General features: G+C 40.7%; 3 protein-coding genes and 1 pseudogene across 5 annotated transcripts; all 4 read left to right on the top strand.

The window, feature by feature from the left end:
* LOC135553411 (bridge-like lipid transfer protein family member 2) overlaps positions 1-1,974 on the top strand; it is a 32,073-nt pseudogene extending 30,099 nt beyond the window's left edge.
* A 1,426-nt stretch (positions 1,975-3,400) lies between these two features.
* On the top strand, positions 3,401-9,803 carry LOC135552932 (fructose-bisphosphate aldolase C-like). 2 transcript variants are annotated; one of them, XM_064984886.1, is made up of 10 exons: positions 3,450-3,506; positions 3,699-3,733; positions 6,456-6,592; positions 6,859-7,070; positions 7,479-7,533; positions 7,669-7,829; positions 7,954-8,037; positions 8,133-8,307; positions 8,528-8,727; positions 8,964-9,803. In XM_064984886.1, the coding sequence occupies exons 3-10, from the start codon at positions 6,481-6,483 to the stop codon at positions 9,048-9,050; spliced, it is 1,086 nt and encodes a 361-aa protein (XP_064840958.1). In that variant the 5' UTR covers positions 3,450-3,506; positions 3,699-3,733; positions 6,456-6,480; the 3' UTR covers positions 9,051-9,803. The 2 variants fall into 2 exon arrangements, with proteins under 2 accessions (XP_064840957.1, XP_064840958.1); XM_064984885.1 differs by lacking the exon at positions 3,699-3,733 and having other exon boundaries at positions 3,401-3,506.
* A 2,009-nt stretch (positions 9,804-11,812) lies between these two features.
* Positions 11,813-18,112, top strand: LOC135552934 (serine/arginine-rich splicing factor 1B). The gene is made up of 4 exons (XM_064984889.1): positions 11,813-12,221; positions 12,546-12,736; positions 17,070-17,242; positions 17,485-18,112. Exons 1-4 carry the CDS (start codon positions 12,031-12,033, stop codon positions 17,686-17,688), a joined length of 759 nt encoding a protein of 252 aa, XP_064840961.1. The 5' UTR covers positions 11,813-12,030; the 3' UTR covers positions 17,689-18,112.
* A 100-nt stretch (positions 18,113-18,212) lies between these two features.
* LOC135552935 (dynein light chain 2, cytoplasmic) lies at positions 18,213-22,243 on the top strand. Of its 2 annotated transcripts, none has more exons than XM_064984891.1 (3): positions 18,213-18,978; positions 20,593-20,726; positions 20,907-22,243. In XM_064984891.1, the coding sequence occupies exons 2-3, from the start codon at positions 20,595-20,597 to the stop codon at positions 21,042-21,044; spliced, it is 270 nt and encodes an 89-aa protein (XP_064840963.1). In that variant the 5' UTR covers positions 18,213-18,978; positions 20,593-20,594; the 3' UTR covers positions 21,045-22,243. The 2 variants fall into 2 exon arrangements, with proteins under 2 accessions (XP_064840963.1, XP_064840962.1); XM_064984890.1 differs by lacking the exon at positions 18,213-18,978 and adding an exon at positions 19,625-19,895.
* Positions 22,244-24,200: the final 1,957 nt, after the last annotated feature.

Here is a 24,200-nt window from a genome sequence, read left to right as displayed (position 1 = left end):
ATATTAGACAGGTAGAACAACCAGAATTGGATTTATGAAGTACTGTACATAAAATACTACTGTATCTATTTGATGCAGGTCATCTGCGTTTAACTGACTTTGGAGTCTCTCGCCATCTTGAGCGGGGCACAAGAGCATTTACAATTTGTGGGACAATCCAATACATGGAAATGTATATCTAAAGATGTTGTTGATGCTAATTCTGTCCTTGTCACCTACATAGTTCCCTGTGCCTCCAGAACCAGACCACTCCAACATGCTGAGAAAGGTCAGAGATTGCCCATACTCCATGCCCAAGACCTTCTACCCTGCACTGACCCTTCTGCTCACAGAGGTCAGAGGTCATGTGTAGTTGGATTGTCTCAGATTAGGAAACACATTTACCTTTTAAACAGAGTATCAACAAATTCTCAATGCTCTTATTTCTTTCTCTATCCTATTTGTGGCTCCTATGCAAGAACCCAGCTCATCGCCTGCATAGCCTGGAGCTCTTCCAAAGGCAGACATTTTTTCGTGGCATTTCCTTTGACTCAACTGCTACAGAAGAGACCCGTTGAACTAATTCTAGAACTGAAGAACCATCCTGATCGTCCAGCCATAGCCATGTGAGGCCTGTCTATGGACTGCTTCCAGAACATTGACTGTGACATACTCCACTCCCCTACCAGCTCCACTGACATGTCACCTACTTTGGCCAACATTGACCTGAGCTAGACTCTGGCTACAGCTCAGGGTTTTAGTGCATGAGATGTGCCTGTGCTACTATGACTCAATACTGACTGTAGTGGAAACAAGTATGGACATGTATTTGATATATACATATTTGGCCCCCTCTCTTCCTCCGTATACCTCTTTACAAAGCCATTTAATGGGGTGATAATTATAGATGAGCTTAAATGCACTGAAAACCACCACTTACCAAAAAAGTTTTAGAACATTTCTATTTCCCATTGAGTACTGCAACTCAAAGCCTCTGCCAAATGGCACTTTCCACATGTGGATCAACCACCTGCATGTTTGACCTTTTACCGTTATTACATTTGTATAAGAAGATCTCTATTTTCCTGAAAATCCTTTCACATATATTTTTAACAAAGTATTTATTTAATTCTGTAGGTTTGATTGCTTAGGCCATCTGATTATTTGATTGACTGTTGTGTGTGATCACAATGTCTTTGACTGTTCACAAAGTCCTGCTCTATACCCATTTCTCATTAGATTTCATTAACTGTTGTTGTGACATCTGAAAAATGAAAGCCCCTATGAACTCATGATGGAGTTGTCTCCTGTCATGATATACTAGGAGAAATATCATAGGAAATAGGTACCTTTCTGCATAGCCTCTATTTGGAGCCACTTGAAGTGTTAGAAAGAGTTGATAAGTTCCACAGGTTTTTTAGGTTGGGTGTTTTTAGCTGTTCCAGATATAAAGCCAGACACCTGATTTACTTCAGACACCTGATCATCAGTCATGACAGCAGAGAACATACACACGCTTGAGCCAGTACAATACAAGAGGAGGCTTTCAGTTTTTTGTAACCAACAGAAAAGTATACATCTTACAGCATATTATTCATTTGGAATCTCAAATGTTTTTTCACCTGAAATCTGTGTGGTTCAGTTGGTAGAGCATGGAGGTTGCAACGTCCCGGTCATGGGTTCGAGTCCTGTGGGGCCCTGGACACCCATATGAAAATGTATGGATGATGCACTACTGCCAAGTCCTTTTGGATAAACGTGTCTGCTAAATGGCATATATCATATATTATGTTAATAACACATACTGTACATTATTTGTATTGCACTACAACTGGATACATAAAGACAACTTTTTCCTCAGACTTTAGTGTGATGGTGACCTATTTGGTAAAACACCAAGATACCCTTAAGGGAGCAACCTTAATAGGACAGAAAATTAAAGAACAGATAAAGCATAATCATTAAATGTTTTAATTAGGTTCAAACAGAAAAAAATAGCTACTGCCCCAATGGAGATGGCTAAATATAATCTAAGCACAAGACCCAGTCATCTTGCTAAAATGTCTCCTGAATAGGAAGGGCTTCTCTCTCTCTGTGGTCTGACACTGAATTCCCCTTTAGGCCCTTGTCTTAAACAGGTCTGGTATAGTATGTCTGTAGCGTTAGTCCAGTGACCCACATCTTTACATTGGTGGACACCTCTAGCACACTGACTCAGTTATAGAGAGAGGGATGGAGAAGTCCCATAAAATAACTAGAACAAGTGAGATGTCCTAGAAAAGTGGAAAACATATTCTCACTTCTATACAGAACAGGGGCAGAGGGAGATAAATGTCCCAAATAAAGGATCAAATACTTGATGAGAATTAAGTATTTACTGTCAAATACAAGTCATTCTTGGTAGAATTATCTACACATTTTATCCAACGACTTTAGAGTGAAAATGTAACAACTGAATATGCCACCATAAAGCCAATGTAGCATATCACTGTTGATCTTCATGTGATGAACCTGATCTCGAGTATCAACCTATGTAAAGTACTCAAACATTGATTGTTATATCTTGTTCACTGAAAAAATACATTTTGACCCCATTTTTCTCTAATCTATGTCCCAGTTCTATATTCGGTCATGTACTGTATATACACTGGAAACACCATTTCTGAACCTATTAATACCCATGATTTCCTACTAATGCATAATGCAGATATGCATAATGCAGATATGCATAGGAGTGTTTGAATTGCTCTGAGACTGAGCTTTCCCTCTGGGTCTTAGGGGATGTCCGAATTGCCAAGAGATTCAGAAATGTGCCCAAGGCATAGTTCAACCCAATTACATAAGTCTATGATTCCAACTAATTAGCAGAAATTAGTGAGCAAAGGGGTTGTGGTTTAACCCTTAAATGAGGTTGCGCTGAAGGGTTATTATAGCTTCAGAAAAAGTTATTGGGCCAACATACTGTAATAAACCTGGGTGTACACAATAGTGCTGTTTTAAGTTGCCAGACTTCATGAAATATAACATCTATGTATATAAAATTAAGACAAAAACAAAACGGTTGTTTGGAATGATTAATTAGCTTAATGTTTCATCCACTTAATTATTGATTGAACTTGCAAGACAAGTGCATTGTTATTATTGTAATGACTTGGAATGATGGATTAGTTTTAGTTGAATACAGAGGCTGGTGGAGGAAACTGTAGGAGGACAAGCTCATTGTAATGGAATCAATGGAATGGTACCAAACACATCAAACATATGGAAACAACGTGTTTGAGTCCATTCCATTGATACCATTCCAGCCATTAGAATGAGCCTGTTCTCCTATAGCTCCTCCCACCAGCCTCCTCTGGTTGAATGCATTCGTCCATATTTATTTATTATCCATCAATAAGCCCCACCCCATCGTTAAGCCCCGCCTTAGAGGTATTGAGTGGGATACAAGGGAGCAGCAGTCTGTCAGACATTGCAGTGGCCATCACTTCTCCAGTGAACAAGTGAATTCTGAATTTGCATCCTATCAGGTAAGGTTCTCAAGTTTTCTAGACATTCACTTTTCATTTCAGCAAGCTTTAGTAAACATGATAGATAATATGATATTTAGAAATGTTCAACTATATGTAATGAGTGGGACCCAGATATGCTATTAAATGAATGATTTTGATGTTTTATTTGGAAAACTAAAGATGTTTTTAATTTACTAAACCAATATAAAGGAGTGGACTGGAGTTACATGATAGGTCAATGCATGGTAGGTAAACATTTTTACTGGCTATTGTTGTATTTTTCCTCGGTTATTGCAGACAGTGGGGTGGTCGGGGTTTACATGGTGATTTGCCAAACCCAATATCAAGGGATGTGATATGAATGCACAAATCAACAAGATCCCTGTAGTCAGCACTGCTGCATCAGCAAGTGGGAAGCGTGATTAGTGGCCTTCTGCTTTCAATAAACAGTAGTCATACAGTAGAAATATATATATAGCCTCTCTGTGAATGATACAGTTGAAGTTGGAAGTTTACATACACCTTATCCAAATACATTTAAAATCAGTTTTTCACAATTCCTGACATTTAATCAGAGTAAAACTGTCCTGTCTTAGGTCAGTTAGGATCACCACTTAATTTTAAGAATGCAAAATGTCAGAATAATAGTAGAGAGAATTATTTATTTCAGCTTTTATTTATTTCACATTCCCAGTGGGTCAGAAGTTTACATACACTCAATTAGTTTTTGGTAGCATTGCCTTTAAATTGTTTTACTTGGATCAAACATTTCGTGTAGCCTTCCACAATAAGTTGGGTGAATTTTGGCCCATTCCTCCTGACAAATCTGGTGTAACTGAGTCAGGTTTGTAGGCATCACAAGAGCTTTTTCAGTTCTGCCCACAAATTTTCTATAGGATTGAGGTCAGGGCTTTGTGATGGCCACTCTAATACCTTGACTTTATTGTCCTTAACCATTTTTCCATACCTTTGGAAGTATGCTATTGGCCAATGTCCACCTGGAAGACCCATTTGCGACCAAGCTTTAACTTCCTTACTGATGTCTTAAGACGTTTCTTCAATATAGCCACATCCTTTTCCTTCCTCATGCTGCCATCCATTTTGTGAAGTGCACCAGTCCCTCCTGCAGCAAAGCACCCCCACAACATGATGCTGCCACCCCATGCTTCACAGTTGGGATGGTGTTCTTTGGATTTTTCCTCCAAACATAACAATGGTCATTATGGCCAAGCAGTTATATTTTTGTTTCATCAGACCAGAGGGAGGACATTGCTACAAAAAGTATGATCTTTGTCCCCATGTGCAGTTGCAAACCGTAATCTGGCTTTTTATGGCGGTGTTGGAGAATTGGTTTCTTCCTTACTGAGCGGCCTCTCAGGTTATGTCGATATAGGACTCGTTTTACTGTGGATATAGATACTTTTGTACCCGTTTCCTCCAGCATCTTCACAAGGTCCTTTGCTGTTGTTCTGGTTGATTTGCACTTTTTGCACCAAAGTACGTTCATCTCTAGGACACGGAACACGTCTCCTTCCTGAGGGGTATGACGGCTGTGTGGTCCCATGGTGTTTAAAACTTGCATACTATTGTTTGTACAGATGAACGTGGTACTGTCAGGTGTTTGGAAATTGCTCCCAAGGATGAACCAGACTTGTGGAGGTCTACCATTTTTTTCTGAGCTCTTGGCTGATTTCTTTGGATTTCCCCATAATGTCAAGCAAGGAGGCACTGAGTTTGAAGGTAGGCCTTGAAATACATCCACAGGTATACCTCCAATTGACTCAAATTATGTCAATTAGCCTATCAGAAGCTTCTAAAGCCATGACATCATTTTCTGGAATTTTCCAAGCTGTTTAAAGGCACAGTCAACTTAGTGTATGTAAACTTCTGACCCACTGGAATTGTGATACAGTGAATTATAAGTGAAATAATCTGTCTGTAAACAATTGTTGGAAAAATTACTTGTGTCATGCACAAAGTAGATGTCCTAACTGACTTGCCAAAACTACAGTTTGTTAACAAGAAACTTGTGGAGTGGTTGAAAAATGAGTTTCACTTGACTCCAAGTGTATGTTAACTTCCGACTTCAACTTTATGTATTACTACATCATCATTTTTTATTTCACTTGCCAATTTGATATTGCTATTACAGCTACACAGAACCAGGGTAATATATCTGAAAAAGCTCTGGTTTAGACTGACAAAATTCCCCTCACCTTTCTTGTATCTCCTGGGATATTTGTCAGTAGCGCCCACCTCAACAGTGACCACATGCCGAAGGTTGTCTGGATTACTGAGTTGTTGGCTGAGAAAGTTGTATATTTCAGCTCTGACTGTGCCTCTTAGCTATACTTTAGAGTGTGGGAAAGAGAGAGGGAGTTGAGAGGAATACATTTTGGGGGAATGAAAATGCTTGAAGAGATTGAAAACAAGCAAGCAACAATCGATAAGGGAAATGTGTTGGTATCTATTTCGGACAAAGAAGCTGGACAGATTTCTCCTTTGGTTGTCATCATTGGCATCAAGTCATTCTTATATTTAAAAAATGTTATTTAACTAGGCAAGTCCGTTTAAAAACAAATTCTTATTTACAATATCGGCCAAACCCGGATGATGCTGGGCCAATTGTGCACCGCCCTATGGGACTCCTAATCACGGTCGGTTGTGATACAGCCTGTGTAGTCCTTGACTTTTTCTTATTAAATAGCTATTTTTGGTTGTTTATGAGACCCAAACAGAGAAAATGTAAATTATTCCGGACATAAAGACTTGCATGGCCCCTTGTTTGGTGGTCTGCATAGTCAGCACAGAGGTCCACATATTCCTAATCCCAGTTGACAATATGCCAACAAGGACAGAGAGATATGACCTTACTGTTGATGTATTTCTCTAGCTAAATATTTCCCCGAGTGAATATTGATCAATATAAACCAGAAAATATGTGCACAACCTGATATCCCTATGCAGGTTGTGTGATCGACCATCTCTCAGGATGACGCACCAGTTCCCAGCCCTCTCCAGTGGTCAGAAGCAGGAGCTCCAGGAGATTGCCCTTCGTATCGTCACTCCAGGGAAGGGCATCCTGGCTGCAGATGAGTCTGTTGGTTAGTAGGGAGCTCTGTATGTTCTCTCTGCACTGGAAAACAGTTAGAATGGAAATGATTACGTAACAATCTACATTAATGTATGGTATTAACAATAACAGTGGGACATACTTTCAAGAAATCAGACAAAGTTAATTTCCAGTGATGCTTGCCAGAATCCTCTACAAAGCAGTGGTACAGGATGGTATCCAATAGATTATTCAGTTTTTATAAATGTAGGTTTACCAGAGTGTGAACATCTTTGTTTCTAATGTTCCTGGAAACAGGCAGCATGGCAAAGCGCCTTAACCAGATAGGGGTTGAAAACACTGAGGAGAACCGCAGGCAGTACCGCCAGATCCTCTTCAGGGCTGACGACCGCATCAACAGCTGCATCGGAGGAGTCATCTTCTTCCATGAGACGCTGTACCAGCACGCTGATGATGGCACGCCCTTTGTCAAGATGATCAAGGACAGGGGCATCACTGTGGGAATCAAGGTACTGTACGAGCAAAGCGGTCGAAGGGGCCAATGGTGATATCTGAAGTATGTTTTATGTCTCTGGTCTTTAGCTTGGGCAAGAATACCTCTCAACCCTACTTCTACTGTATATAACATTATCGAGGGAAGGAATGAGAATGTAGAACATAAGGCTACTTGATATGCTCCAATAGACAGTTCCAGGAAGGGAACAGGTTTCAACATTACGGAGGCCAAAAGGTAGCACAGATCCACTCGGATCAGGAGTTCTACCCCTAATGGGGTAGATGGTGCGGTGCTATGGGTAGAATGGCTGCTATTAATATCAACACCATCTGGATGAAAATAAGCTGGCTTTAAGACATGGAGAAGATCAGTGTGAAGGGGAGGGATTCTTATTTTTGATCTGCTTTATCTTTTTCTTCAGGTTGACAAGGGTGTTGTCCCCTTGGCAGGTACCAATGGAGAATCTACCACTCAGGGTAGGGCTAAGACCCCTTGGGTTCTAGTCAATCTGATCATCATAACTATCTGAATTTGACAGTTACAAAATGTCTGCCACTCATTGGTGAATCCCAATCCTTACCAGCCTTCTTAATTTCTTTTTCATCCTATAGGACTGGATGGGCTCTCAGAACGCTGTGTTCAGTATAAGAAGGATGGGGCAAACTTTGCTAAGTGGCGCTGTGTGTTCAAGATCAGTGAGACCACCCCCTCTAAACTGTCCATTGAAGAGAATGCAAATGTCCTGGCTCGATATTCAAGCATTTGCCAGCAGGTAAGGACTCCACAAATGCAGTTTAAAGGCACAATATCAGGTATGATGAAATATCATAATTTCAGGAGGTAACATCAGCAACGCCTTCTAATCATGCGGATTGTGTCATTTTTCTTTCACCCAGCATGGGATTGTGCCTATTGTGGAGCCAGAGATTTTGTCTGATGGAGATCATGATCTGAGGCGTTGTCAGTATGTCACAGAGAAGGTGGGACCGTACCCCAACTCTTAACCTGTTAGTATGTAAACGTATTTCTAACATTGCCAGTTTATCATGTTCCATGTGTTCCCCATGTTGTGCAGGTCCTAGCTGCATTGTACAAGGCCATGTCTGACCATCATGTGTACCTGGAGGGCACTCTGCTCAAGCCCAATATGGCCACTCCTGGCCACAGCTGCCCCACCAAATACAGCGCAGAGGAGGTCGCCATGGCAACGGTTACAGCCTTGCGCCGCACCGTCCCTCCTGCTGTCACAGGTAAGGTCATAGGCCATTGACCAGTTATATTGCCTCTGACTCTCAATGAAGCTCAGAAAGAGAGTACATGCAATACCCGTGTCAGATTCAGTCACTATACCAGTGATTTGGCAATATGAACATATTCATTTATTGGCAGTTTGTAAAGCACTTATGGTGCTGATAGAAATCCATTAACTGTTTACTCACAGCGATTTTTATTTATTTTCTGTGTGTGCAGGAGTAACGTTCCTTTCTGGGGGTCAGAGTGAAGAGGAGGCCTCTGTCCACCTGAATGCCATCAACAACTGCTCCCTGGTGAAGCCCTGGGCCCTCACCTTCTCGTACGGCCGAGCCCTTCAGGTCTCCGCTCTCAAAACCTGGCGTGGACATAAAGAGAATGAGAGCGCTGCCACTGAGCAGTTTATCAAGAGAGCAGAGGCATGTACATCACTTTGTTTTCAGCCTCATGATCAACCTGGCTTTCATCTTTTAGCACTTAGTGTTGTTGAGGAACATATATATATATATATATTTTTTGCATTTCACCATTTTCCGTGTGGAACGGTCATCTGAGGAAGTGATCTATGTATTCAGCTGACATGAAGTGAGTTTCACCCCTAACAGTGTTTGTGTGTTTGCCCCTCATACCCCCATCCCCTTTCTCTCACTATCAGGTGAATGGCTTGGCCTGTCAGGGGAAGTACACTGGTGGCGGGGACAGTGAATCTGACCAGATCTATGTGGCCAATCATGCATACTGAAGAGCCAGTGATGCCTCACATTACAGCTTTGGCTAACCAATAAGATCGTCCACTGTCACTGCTATACCAATGGCCAATCGCAGGCATGTGCTGTCTACAATATGTATTCTAGGAGTTATAATATAGTTACTTGAGTGTACACACTTGTTATTAAAAAAATGTGCACATTGGTGGACCCACTAGATGTAAGGGTCTAATGAAATTAGTCATTAACGGATGTCCTTTGATTAGACACTTTCAACAATATTATTGTAACCTTTGAGATGACAACATGTTCTTGTGGTAGTAGCAAAATGAAACCTAACTGATGTTTGGTTGTTTCATTATTTATTTTGATGAGATCCAGAATCAACTTTTGCCATGTAAAGCCACTTTCCAAACTGCCGCACTAAGCATTAGATAGGGTGTGTGGTGTAGGCCTATTGTGTGTGACGAGAATGGAGAATTCTAGCTTTCTTGAAAAGACCATATTGCCATTCCAAATTCTGGATTAATGATGGGATATGTGTGTCTAAACAAAATAGCTGTATGAAGATACTATTTTGTAGAAATTGTGTGTGTGTTCTTGCATAGAGGCAGAAAGTTCCAAAGACGTGGTTTTGGATGAACTAATGGACAGCTGGACTTACAGTAAATAGTGTTGTTGGAAAAATGTTATTTTTGTGACTTAGCTAAGTATTGTTCTCTATGCAACCGATTATCAAATACTGTAGTGCAAAAGTAATAACAATAAATTGTGTTGAGTTGAAACAATCTGGTAATTCTGGTTTTATTTCTCATAAATTAATCTTGGTTAAACCAGTATTAAAATATCCCATAATTTGGTCAGATGCCCATGCTCCATAGTCTGTCCATGAAGACTAGGCCTACTCACAAATATATATATATTTTTTAACTGCACCAAAGAGTAGGCCTACCTACACATTGCATGATTTGTACATTATTTTCTACAGTAGTCAAACTCTGATAATGTTATACAGTTCTTGATTTTTAACAGAATTCTTAGTTAATGTATCCTCACCCATAAACTAGTAGGCTACTTGTAGCTTGTCATCTGATTTGCTTTCCCATACCATGGTCCATGGCGCCATCTACTGGCTTAAGAGTAGTTGACGATGATATATTAGGGTGTTTTCACAGTCCTCTTTAAAAAGAACGCATCTCAGTCCTCTTTAGGGTGAACAAAAAAAAGCAAAAGAACTAATTTATTTTTGTATTCACACTGCCCTTGCCTCTGAATGAGGACTAAACTATTTGCCTGTTCACTTCACCTATTTTGTGGACTGAGTCCTCTTTGCATAAACATTATGTTTAGAAAGGAACCAAGGTATTTTTCCAACATGCACTCTGGGTTTTTACAAAGTGCAGGACAAGCCATTCAATCAGAATGTGTTCACCTATTTTGTGGACTGAGTCCTCTTTGCATAAACATTATGTTTAGAAAGGAACCAAGGTATTTTTCCAACATGCACTCTGGGTTTTTACAAAGTGCAGGACAAGCCATTCAATCAGAATGTGTTATCCGACAGCTAGATATACCTACTTATATTTTGGAAGCTAATAGATTGCATTTCATTAAAATATGGGACATATTAATTGTAATCAGAAGATACTATTAACATGTACATTTAATTGCTAACAGAATAAATAGCAACCGAATAACTGCAGAATAAACAATGCTGTAATTGAAAATTGTACACCCAATGTAGGCTACTGCCCCTTTAAGAGCTAGAATACTGTGTATAGACTTTTCTTTTTTTTCTACTGTGTCATTGACTTGTTTATTGTGTTATTGGCTTGTTTATTGTTTACTCTATGTGTGTTGTCTGTGTCACACTGCTTTGCTTTATCTTGGCCAGGTCACAGTTGTAAATGAGAACGTGTTCTCAACTAGCCTTCCTGGTTAAATAAAGGTGAAATTTTAAAAAATGGATTATGTACCCAACGTTGTGATTCTCACCAAATAGATTGTCTTCACACACTTTTCAAACCCCCCAATCAATAAACTGTTGATTAAGCTATCTTAGCCTATAGATCAAATTTTGCAAACAAATCATATAAACTAAAAACTCCACACATTCAACATCTCTCTTGTGGCACCAATGTGAGTGTGTGGGCAAGGGAAACTGTTGCAGTAGCCTAGTGTGTGGTGCGGGAATATTGACAAACGAACCTGAGTTTTGTGTTCACATTTTCCCCCCAAAATTGGAACCCGATCGCGGAATTCAAGCGAACGCTTAGTTCGTTTCGCTTTTGGGGCCTTTGATGGGTCTGAGTTCCTTTGGAGTGTTCACACTGCACAGAAAATTAAGCGCACCGCACTGAGTTCACAAACATTCGTTAAAAGGGTCGGGACCAAGCGTTAAACATTAGGAAGGTCCTCATTCTTCTTGAGGTCGTTATTCATAAACAATGTATGTGTGTATATACTTTGTAAATGCAATAGTATTGGTGTAGGCCAGCCTATAATAATAGGTTGCTGGCCACTACTCATAAAGACAATTGATAAATTATGACGATTTAAAATTACAAGGCGATAATGGCTAAACAATAACAATCGAATAATCTGCTCACCTGAAAACCTTCTTAGCTGAAATTATTCGCGTAATTATACCAATACCCCACACCTGTGTTTATTAATTTAACATTTATTCTATCAGGGAGGCATACTGACACCCAGGTCTCTTTTACAGATGAGCCCTGTGGACTATTTTGTTTGGCGGAGGTAGGCATTTCTAGAGTTCTCTACTGGGCACATTTCCGGTATTCATGAATGCCCTCGCGAAGAAGCGCGGTTCTGCACCGGGAGAAGTGTAGCGAGCTAGTAGACAGCTTTAAGCGCCATTGATACTTTATTTCGTGTTTATGCACTATACTCATATGGTTTTCTAATCTGTTGTGATCTTACTTGAATACAGTTTTGAGAACTCGCTTTTTATTTCAACTTAACGCTAAAATAAACTAGCTAACGTTAGCGATTATGTCGGGAGGCGTCGTGCGAGGCCCTGCAGGAAATAACGATTGTCGTATTTACGTCGGAAATCTACCCCCTGATATTCGCACCAAAGATGTCGAGGACGTGTTTTACAAATACGGAGCGATTCGCGACATCGACTTGAAAAATCGGAGAGGAGGACCTCCTTTTGCCTTTATCGAATTTGAAGATCCCAGGTAGCTAAAGGCTAGCTTGTTAGCAACTCGTGCACTGCTCTAACGTTACTCTACTTTAACTTGAATGTCTATGCTCGTCGACTTAGTTTGCACATGTAACTAACGTTAACGTAACTAGCCATTTTCGTTTTAAGAATGTAACGTTAATTGGCTTGACCGCTGGTTTCGTCTCTTTCTGCAGTGGCACATTGTGAAGTTGTCTTTGTTTGTGGCTAGCCAACTAAACGCCACGAGTTAAATTGTTGAGTTTAGCCGGCTAATGAGTTAGGCCACGGGGTACTGTGTGGACGATTGTTTAACTAACATTTTCTATCACTTTTTCAGGGATGCCGACGATGCAGTGTACGGACGAGACGGCTATGACTACGACGGTTATCGGCTGCGAGTTGAATTCCCTCGGAGCGGCAGGGGTGGGGGGAGAGGCGGCTTTGGTGGTGGTGGAGGGGTTGGTGGCGCCCCTAGAGGCAGATACGGGCCGCCATCCAGACGCTCCGAGTACAGGGTCATTGTCTCAGGTGAGTTGTGTAACTAGGTTGGAGACTTACGGTTGTTGAGGTCTCATTTTCAAGTGATCGAAAAGGGTCGCCCCTGGTCAATGATGGCACAGAATCATCTGTCTGGAGACTTAATTTCAACACGCTCTGTCAATACCTCAAGATAGGGTTGTCATATTCTAATGACATTTTCAGGGCTGATGTAGAACAGAGTAGATACAAAAACTGTGATATTATGCAAATGAGGCAGTATGGAATACATACTTACAATAACTTAAGACTAATAGTTTTACGGTAGGGTTGTCATATGAACAAATCTTCGTGCTTTGTGAAAAACAGCGTATGCAACAATTTACTTTTGACTTTATGCAAATTAGCTACTTAATATGCTAATTCTTGTGTACAGAAGAAAATGACAGCATAGCATGTTAAACCCATTAATTTAAAGTATCAATCTTATGCAACGGTACCAAATGTAACACTAATTTGAGTGTCCCAGATTTACTTCTAGTCAGGCATTCTGGAACATAGGAGGGGAAGGAAAGACGTACCTTTACTTCCGCCCAAGGACGTCTGATGACTGTAAAACGCCCTCAAGACTTTCCCGTACTTGTTTGCAATACAATTTCACATCGATCTTACTCTGGTAGTGAGGAATGCAAATATGAACACTAATTTCACAGGTTTCATAAATGCTGTCCCACAGCATAGCACCACAGTCAAATAATTGCTAGAAAATATTCATGAAATCACAAATGCAATATTGCAAAACACAGCTTAGCCTTTTGTTAATCCACCCGTTGTCTCAGATTTTGAAATTATGCTTTACAGTGAACGCAATACAAGCATTTGTGTAGCATCAGGCAACTTGGTCACGAAAATCAGAAGAGCAATCAAATGAATCGTTTACCTTTGATCTTCGGATGTTTTCACTCCATAAAGATATTTTTTATGCCCTAATACCTCCGTTAGTTTGGTGCGTTATGCCCAGGAATCCACCGGAAAGAGCAGTCACGACAACGCAGACACAAATTCCAAATGATATCTATAATGTCCACATTTTTATTTATTTTTACCTTTTATTTTACTAGGCAAGTCGGTTAAGAACAAATTCTTATTTTCAATGACGGCCTAGGAACAGTGGGTTAACTGCCTGTTCAGGGGCAGAACGACAGATTTGTACCTTGTCAGCTCAGGGATTTGAACTTGCAACCTTTCGGTTACTAGTCCAACGCTCTAACCACTAGGTTACCCTGCCGCCCCTAAAACATGTCAAATGTTTTTTATAATCAAACCTCGGTGTTTTTCAAATATCTATTCGATAATATATCAACCGGGACAGTTGGCTTTTCACTAGGACCGCCTTTCTCTTTAACGCACAACTCGCTGAGCTCCCACCTATCCACTTACGCAATGTGGTCATTCACGCTCATTCTTCAAAATAACAGCCTGAAACTATATCTGAAGACTGACACCTCCAGGAAGCGATAGGAAAAGGAATGTGGTTGATATCCCTTTAAATGGAGCAATGGGAGGCTATGGAACATAGTTTTCAAAATAGAAGCCACTTCCTGGTTTGATTTTTTTTCTTCTGGGTTTTGCCTGCAATATCAGTTCTGTTATACTCGCAGACAATATTGACAGTTTTGTAAACTTTAGCGTTTTCTATCATAATCTGTCTAGCATCTGGTCCTGAGAAATAGGCCATTTACTTTGGGAATGTTATTTTTCCAAACATAAAAATAGTGCCCCGAGCTTCAAGAGGTTTAACAGGCACCGCATTGATTAAATGCAACGCAGGACAAGCTAGTTTTAAACTAGTAATATCATCAACTATGTGTAGTTAACTAGTGATTATGTTAAGATGGATTGTTTTTTTATAAGTTAAGTAGCTAGCTAGCATTAAACTTATTCCTTGCTGCACTCGCGTAACAGTTGGTCAGCCTCCCATGACGTCTCCTTGTGGATTGCAATATAATCGGCGTCCAAAAATGCCGGTTACCAATAGTTATGCACATTTGAAATCGGTCCAAATTAATCGGCATGCCGATTTAATCGGTCAACCTCTAGTTGATATACAGTGGGGCAAAGTATTTAGTCAGCCACCAATTGTGCAAGTTCTCCCACTTAAAAAGATGAGACCTGTAATTTTCATCATAGGTACTTGCACTATGACAGACAAAATGAGGAAAAAACTCTGTGGGATTTTTAATTAATTTATTTGCAAATTATGGTGGAAAATAAGTATTTGGTCAATAACAAAAGTTTATCAATACTTTGTTATATACCCTTTGTTGGTAATGGCAGAGGTGAGGACTTACAGATATGTTTGACAAGGTTTTCACACACTGTTGCTGGTATTTTGGCCCATTCCTCCATGCAGATCTCCTCTAGAGCAGTGATGTTTTGGGGCTGTTGCTGGGCAACACGGACTTTCAACTCCCTCCAAAGATGTTCTGTGGGTTAAGATCTGGAGACTGACTAGGCCACTCCAGGACCTTGACATGCTTCTTACGAAGCCACCCCTTCGTTGCCCGGGTGGTGTGTTTGGGATCATTGTCATGCTGAAAGACCCAGCAACGTTTCATCTTCAATGCCCTTGCTGATGGAATGAGGTTTTCACTCAAAATCTCACGATACATGGCCCCATTCATTCTTTCCTTTACACGGATCAGTCGTCCTGGTCCTTTTGCAGAAAAACAGCCCCAAAGCATGATGTTTCCACCCCTATGCTTCACAGTAGGTATGGTGTTCTTTGGATGCAACTCGGCATTCTTTGTCCTCCAAACACGGCGAGTTTAGTTTTTACAAAAAAGTTATATTTTGGTGTCATATGGTCAGATGAAATTCTCCCAATTTTCTTCTGGATCATCCAAATGCTCTCTAGCAAACTTCAGATGGGCCTGGACATGGACTGGCTTAAGCAGGGGGACGCGTCTGGCACTGCAGGATTTGAGTCCCTGGCGGCGTAGTGTGTTAGTGATGGTAGGTCCCAGCTCTCTGCAGGTCATTCACTAGGTCCCCCCCGTGTGGTTCTGGGGTTTTTGCTCACCGTTCTTGTGATCATTTTGACCCCACGGGGTGAGATCTTGCGTGGTGCCCCAGATCGAGGGAGATTATCAGTGGTCTTGTATGTCTTCCATTTCCTAATAATTGCTCCCACAGTTGATTTCTTCAAACCAAGCTGCTTACCTTTTGCAGATTCAGTCTTCCCAGTCTGGTGCAGGTCTACAATTTTGTTTCTGGTGTCCTTTGACAGCTCTTTGGTCTTGGCCATAGTGGAGTTTGGAGTGTGACTGAGGTTGTGGACAGGTGTCTTTTTATACTGATAACAAGTTCAAACGGGTGCCATTAATACAGTTAACGAGTGGAGGACAGAGGAGCCTCTCGAAGAAGTTACAGGTCTGTGAGAGCCAGAAATCTTGCTTGTTTGAAGGTGACCAAATACTTATTTTCCACGATAATTTGCAAATAAATTCATTAAAAATCCTACAATGTGATTTTCTGGATTTCCCCCCCCCCCCCCTCCTCATTTTGTCTGTCATAGTTGAAGTGTACCTATTGTGAAAATTACAGGCGTCTCATCTTTAAGTGGGAGAACTTGCACAATTGGTGGCTGACTAAATACTTTTTTGCTTGTTGCACTGCATGCCATCACGTTGACCTACTGTGGAAACGGTAACTTACCAGTCTTTAATATTTCACCAACACTGTGCTGGTGGTCTTCTGTATTTCACTAACAGATGGACTCCCTGTGTTAACATAGCAGGTGTAAAGTAATCGCCTGAAACTCGGTCCCCTACATACTGGGCTGCATTCAGTATGACCAGTTGAAAAACTGGGAGGGGTTGGGGAACGCTGTGAACATGGCCACTGCCCTTTTTAAATACTTGCCATACCCAGCAAACGTAACTTAGTTCAAGAATGCATCAAACGTCGAAGTGAACTGTACGCACCTCGGGTCTTGGCGAGATGGAAAATACACTGTTGGGCAGACCTCTTCTGCACTGTTCAACCAATCCAGTAAATGTGGAGTCGGAGTTAAGATGGAGTATCGCTGGAACATCCGGTTTTTGGGTACTCGGCAGAGGCTGATTGGCTAGTTACTTTTTCACGGACGGAAGCGGTGGTCTTTTGGTCTGCTAAATATTGATAGTTAATTCATATCCATGTCTTCTACATTAGTTCATTGTTTCTGGTGGGTAGAACCAGCCTGGTTTAGTTAATCTCTGTGCAGATTCTGAATTATACTGCTATGCCACAGATCTATTGAGCAAATTTGTACCATTGAGCAAAGTGTTGAAAGTTATCACAGAGTAAAACATAACTAATTTATATGCTCTTCTCTCCAAAGGGCTTCCCCAGAGTGGCAGCTGGCAGGACCTCAAGGATCACATGCGTGAGGCTGGGGATGTATGTTATGCTGACGTTTTCAGGGATGGAACTGGGGTTGTGGAGTTTGTGCGCAAAGAAGACATGACCTACGCTGTTCGAAAGCTGGATAACACCAAATTCCGATCACACGAGGTATGCTTTCAGGTTTGATTGGTGGTTCATGGATTTGATTGTAAGGATATGATTCTATTTTTGATAACTAAAGTGACTAATAACACTTGAATCTTTCCCCTCAACCTTTCCCCACTTTCAATCCAGTGACTACTTGTGCAGCCTTTCAAGAACTGAAGGCTTGTTTTGATGCAATGGAAGGAACCGTTTGAGGTGGAAATGCTTTTCGTTTCAACGTCCAGTTCTTTTTGTGTGTCTACCAGGGAGAGACCGCTTACGTTCGCGTGAAAGTAGATGGTCCCCGCAGCCCGAGTTATGGAAGATCCCGTTCCAGGAGCCGCAGTCGAAGCAGGAGCCGCAGCGCAGCCAGTCGCAGCCGCAGCAACTCTCGCAGTGGTGGTTCCCGTGGTGGCAGAGGATCTCCTCGCTACTCTCCACGCCATAGCCGCTCTCGCTCCCGTTCCTAAACTCTGTTGCCCTTTTGGTGGATCCCCTGTAAACAGTTCCCCTCTCCACTTGTTTTTACCCCCTTTTGAGTTTTTCCAGAAGTCAACTATAGATTTGAATTTTTGCATTGCATCTCCTGATGTCCTAGTGGAAGGTCTTGGTATGTAGGTGTATCACCTTTCTTCCCTCCCCTGACCCTCCCTACTTTAGTCCTTTTGTTTTGATCCCTTTCAATTCATTTTGATTTACCTATTGTCTGTCCTCAATTTTTGCAACACTTGAAACCCGGTTGTTCTTTTTAATAAGATCAATGTTTTTGTAAGTGTTGGAAAATTGAGATGTACTTTTTCATGGGATGGCGGGAGTTCATTGCTAAACTGTTTTACCCTTGTGTCTTCCTTTAGACATCTGAAGATAAGGATTAAAGAGTGATTTGGAATAAAAGTTGTGGAGCACATTTCATTTGTTTGATCAGGATAGGACATCTTAGGAGGAGTCAGGTCGAGGCAATGGTATGCTTTAGTATTGATTATTTGCATTTATCGATAAAATGGTTGCTACAAGATGCATGATTGTCTCTTGAATGTAGCATAATTTTCTATATCATATATACTTATTGTTTGGCAACCTTTTTTAAGCACTGATAAACAGTGCATGTATTTGGTTTTGTGCCAGGACAAATGTCCTTAGGTGTACCTTTTTAACTTTAATGTTACATAGGAACCCTTTATCTTTTATAGATGCTGGTTTAATTAGACAGGGGCTCTGGGCTTGTTTCAGCTCAAACATTGAGAAATATCAACAACAAAAAAAACATCTAAAGAGAATTTGGTGCTTAAGACTTCTTTTTTTTTAATTGATCATTAGTAGTGACATGTCATGAGTGCACAATATAAGAAGTGGGCTGGGCCCAAATCAGACATGATTCTAATGGTTTCCCTCTGATTTTTTTCCTGGTATTTCAAGGTTTTGATTGGAGGAGTGGCTCAGTGGATCCCAATCCTTGGAGCCGGATCAGAGGAGCGTTTAGGGAAGGGATAGGCAAGGATGGATGCTTGGAGACGGATCAGAGGAGCGTTTAGGGAAGGAATAGGCAAGAATGGATGCTTGGAACGGGATCCATTTTCCAGGAATCAAATCAATTGAACTAATTAAGGAATCCTAGATGCAACTTTTTGAATGGCCCAGTTTATTTCAATTTTTGAGCGGTAAATATGCGCAGAGTCAAAGGATAAGGATTATTTACGTTTTTGGAGTAAGAAAAGGAAACTGAGGACCAGGAAGTTGGATCAAAGGATGCAAGGAGTCTGGTAAATAAGGCATTAAAATGTGGGATGGTTGGGGATTATATTTAGTATAGTTAGTCTGTCTTTATTACTTAAATTTACTTTACTCTTTCAGTTTAGCATTTTCAATAAAATCCTGAAAAGACATACCTGGTTTTTAGTTTTTTTTCTTTTGAATGTTTAAGCTGATCTTCATGGCCCTATGATGTAATAAGAGAAGATACATGCTTATTTGTAGAACTAATTGAAAACCCCAGTAAAACATCTGCTCTAATATATTACATTTTACACCGTGGGGCAGTTTCCCGGACACAGATTAATTTTAGTCCAGGACAACTATTTCAATGGAGATTCATAATTTACTGTATGTTTTAGTCCAGGACTAGGTTTAATCAAGAAATAACTGAATATAAACTCTGAAATAAGTGATTACAGCCTGTTAAGAGTTGTATGCGGTGGTGAGAATGTCATTCCAAGCAGATGTTTACATCTCATAGACAAAGTCCAGTAAAAACATGGATTATATTTTTATAAGATTAATATCAGCCTATATAATCTCTCATACATTCATTGGTGCTGATATCAATAAACTAACACATCGAGCATAATAAATACTCCGTTAACAGCTGAGTTTGCCAGGAGGCCTTCTCTACGTACCTCGCCGTGTATTGTTAACGATGCATTGTGGGATGAAATAAGATGCTGGCAGAGAAGAGCTGCTAGAAAATGCTCAAAACACAAGAAGAGGTGGTAGCTCAGCCAATGGCAGGGTAAGTTGTGTAGGGCGGGGGAGGTATTTTACGAGGGCAGTTTCCCCACATTTGAGTAAATCTTGTAAAATAATTTGTCGCAGCACGATCCATCAAGTAAGCAAAGCTTGATATCCACTAAGGGGAATTACCTGATTACGAAGGGGATAGTATCAGCATCTCCTAAATAAGGTGAGCGACAATGTTTAGTAGCCTGCACGCACTCACACTCGACTTGCATGGATGGTGGTGATTCAGGTTGTCTAATTGAGGCGAAGTTTCTCGTACAAGGTAGCCTACTTTCTATTGTGAATTTAAATCGAAATAATGAACTAATGCGCAATCACTACCACCTGCAGGCTATTGGCACGAATCCGATCACCCTTGGACCCGTTAAATCATCCATAATTTAAAGGAATGATATGTCGAAATTAAACTAATAGTTCATGTATCTGGATGTTTGAACTAGACTAGAATTGTGCATTTCGGGGGACAGATTCCTAATTTTACAAATGTAATGTCGCCATGTGGTTTTTAATTCTACCTGTATCGAGTTTCTTCCGCAACCTATTCGTATTGTACCTTACCAGCACAGGGTCGTAGTCACTCAACGTAATCTGGTGCCGAAATATAGACCAGCTGTTATCCCAGTACAATCGGAAACACTGATAGAACCGCGTTGATTGCAACATTGTATCATAGCTGCACTTGATTGGCCTATCCTTTGATTTTCATGGTAAACCGCACGGTATGGTGAAGACGGGGTAAACCAATCATAGCTGCACGTGTTACCTGTGAATTCCGGCTTTATCACCTCACTAAACTTGTCATTTTGTATCTGTAATTACGTTGGTTTAGACTTGTTTATTTTTGTTGTCCTTGTTTGCAGGCATGACTGACAGGAAGGCAGTAATCAAGAATGCTGACATGTCTGAGGACATGCAGCAGGATGCAGTGGACTGTGCTACCCAGGCCATGGAAAAGTACAATATAGAAAAGGACATTGCAGCCTACATAAAGAAGGTGAGATGTGAATACTGTGTTGTCAGGCCTTTGGCCTGTGTATTCCAATTAGAGTGAAGTCTTCCATGGTGCAAGCTGTTTAAATACGATGACCAGGCTGCAAGATGTGCATGCCATGAGGTCATTATCTTCCTCATGCAGTCATTGATTACTAAAGCCCTGCTTTTTAAATCCCTATAGGAATTTGACAAGAAGTATAACCCTACATGGCATTGCATTGTTGGAAGGAACTTCGGCAGCTACGTCACTCATGAGACAAAGCATTTCATCTACTTCTACTTAGGGCAGGTGGCCATCCTCCTCTTCAAGTCTGGCTGAGTTCTCTTTGAGGCCTGGAGTGCCTCTTCCCAACATGGACTGTAATGCACTGGTGGCTGATGTCACAACTTCCCACACACTTCAAATATTAAAATTAAAACATCCCATGATACACAACTGGCTGTGCGCAACTGCATGGACTAAGATGTACCATATTTAATGTGTATATGTTACAGTAAAAATATTACTTTTCACTAGTTTCCATAAAATGCAACTGGAAGAGATTTTTGTTAATGCTACATTTTGTTATAATTCATTTGTAAATGCTTTAACAGTGGCCTTTGATTGTATAATAAAGGAAAGCTAGAGATTGTAGTTGTGCATCTGCTTTCCCCCAGAGCTGTTTTGTTTTTAGTGACTTCTGTCCTGTCATTTTAAATGTGTTTAGTTGCTCAAGACGTTGACGTACTACAGCAGTTTGTAATACCTGTATATTGCCAGAGGTACAAGTGAGCCTAGCGCAGTGTATTTGGACATGTCGTCCCAGATTTGCAACTGCTGTTATCGATCCTATTATCTCATAATCTTATTTCACGAGCTGGACTGGCATTTTTCTATTGCTATTTGTATTCCAAGCTAGTAGAGTTCCTATGCTAACTTGTTTAGATGCTTGGAGGTTCCATTTGCAGAGGGTTGACACCATCCACACTTGAACCTATTCTGGCTGTGCAACAAAGGACTGAATGTTGGCGTTCAGGTCCTTTTGTAGACTTTCAAATTGTAAGAAAATATTAATCATTTAGTGGTTACATCTTTTTACTGTATTTGCTATGTTGGTTGTTTCTAGTTAAATGCAAATTGCTGTATGATTTGCACAGACGTACCTCTTATTGTTCTCAGTTCATGGGCACCTGAACTCAATTGCACTTCACTAAAGGGATATTTCGGCAATGAGGCCCTAGATCTACTCTCCCAGAGTCCGATTCACTTGATACCATTGTCTGTCCAGTGTGGAGGTAGTTTCGTGAGCTAACGCTAACTAGCGTTGGTGTAATGACTTGAAGTTGCTAGTAGATAACCATAGACTTCCAGTCATCGCGCTAACGGATCAAAGTTATAATTGACTCCCGGCAAGTAGCTAAAGGGCCTCGTTACCAAAATGCTGAAGTGTCCCTTTTAAAGGTGTCCAGTAAACTTGGAAACTTTAATATAGTCAATGTATAATCAAGCCAATGATTAAACGTTTCATTGTATCCTGATCACGTTCAATAGTTTTGTGATTACTTAACCATGTCTTTGACAATGCAGTCAAATGTGTAGCTATTGTTTCAAAACCATGGACAGTTACATTGGGTGGAGCCCACCACATTATTTGGGCAATTGGCCATTAAGATTTAAGTAAGGTTGTTCCTGTTTGGAGGTGTAGCAATGTAGGGACAGATCCGGACAGATATTGGCTGGCAAATTAATCTCAGAGGCAGCATGTTATATACAGTATGTGCTGCTTGGGATCTTTTCAGTACTCGAGTGCAAACACTACGCGACAACCTGAGTGTAGTGTAGTTTATTTCAGCAACTGAGCAGTAATATTGTTTAGGGGAAATATTGATGCAACCAATTAGTATGTTACCCTTCCTAGTTCCAAAGACATTCGTTCTGCATAGAGGTCAATTGGAGGCAAGACTACAGAAGACAAAGTGAAGGACAAGTGACTGATAAATGATTTGTGGGTACAGACCACAAATACTACCCTAGGCTTCACAGGGAAACATACACTGACTGAATCAATGTTCTTGGTTTTTATAGTAGAATTATAGACACGCAAGTGGTTATTATAAAAATGATGTGCCTTTTGATTCTCAGCGTGGTAACCATTCTCCACTCCAGTGGCACATCCTGTTCACTGCACCTCTGAATGTGTGGTCTGTTACCTGACAGCCAGGTGAGGGAAGCATTCAGTAAGGATCTGTCCTGCTAATCTATCCAAGGCTTGAATGACAAAAGAGCTCGATGATGGATGAGATACAGTACATTGAAGTGGGTTGCACCAGACTCAATAGCCTGTGGTTGTACAGTTCTGGAATGCCATGTACTTTAGATCAGGGTTTCCCAAACTCAGTCCTGGAGCACCCACCCACCTGGGTGCATGTTTTTGACCCAGCACTACACAGCTGATTCAAATAAATAAATTGTAAATATTCAAGGAACAGTCCTGAAAAGCAGACAGCCGATAGAGCTAGTTATTCATCACGTGTTAAGCTCAGTCGAATCATAGTGCCATATGCAATATGCAGTACCAGTCAAAAGTTTGGACCCTCATTCAAGGGTTTTTCTTTATTTTTTACTTTTTTTTACATTGTAGAATAATAGTGAAGACATCAAAACTATGAAATAACATTTGGAATCATGTAACCCAAAAAGTGTTAAACAAATCAAAATATATTTTATATTTGAGATTCTTCAAAGTAGCCACCCTTTTCCTTGATGAAAGCTTGGCACACTCTTGGCATTCTCTCAACCAGCTTCATGAGGTAGCCACCTGGAATGCATTTCAATTAACATGAGAGCCTTGCTAAAAGTTAATTTGTGGAAATTTTTTCCTTCTTAATGCATTTGAGCCAATCAGTTGTGTTGTGACAAGGTAGGGCTGGTATACAGAAGATATCCCTATTTGGCACAAGACCAAGTCCATATTATGGCATGAACAGTTCAAATAAGCAAAAGGAAACAAAAGTCCATCATTACTTTAATGCTTGTTGCCTCGTCACTTCACCTCTACCTATCAGTCAGGAAAATTCCAAGTTTCTTGAAGTGCAGTTGCAAAAACCATCAAGCGCTATGGTGAAACTGACTCTCATGAGAACCACCACAGGAAAGTAAGACCCAGAGTTACATCTGCTTCAGAGGATACCTTTATTAGAGTTACCAGCCTCAGAAATTGCAGCCCAAATATATGTTTCACAGAGTTCAAGAAACAGACACATCTCAACGTCAATAGTTCGGAGACTGTGTGAATCAGACCTTTATGGTTGAATTGCTACAAAGAAACCACTACTAAAGGATACCAATAAGAAGAAGAGACTTGCTTGGGCCAAGAAACACGAGCAATGGACATTAGACCGGTGGAAATATTTCCTTTGGTCTGATGAGTCCAAATTTGAGATTTTTGGTTCCAACCGCCGTGTCTTTGTGAGATGCAGAGTAGGTGAACGGATG

This window comes from Oncorhynchus masou, chromosome 13 (genome assembly GCF_036934945.1).
Source record: "Oncorhynchus masou masou isolate Uvic2021 chromosome 13, UVic_Omas_1.1, whole genome shotgun sequence".
In the NCBI taxonomy this organism is placed as follows: domain Eukaryota; kingdom Metazoa; phylum Chordata; class Actinopteri; order Salmoniformes; family Salmonidae; genus Oncorhynchus; species Oncorhynchus masou.
The sequence above is the reverse complement of the archived record's forward strand: the minus strand, read 5'-3'. Positions and strand labels throughout refer to the sequence as shown.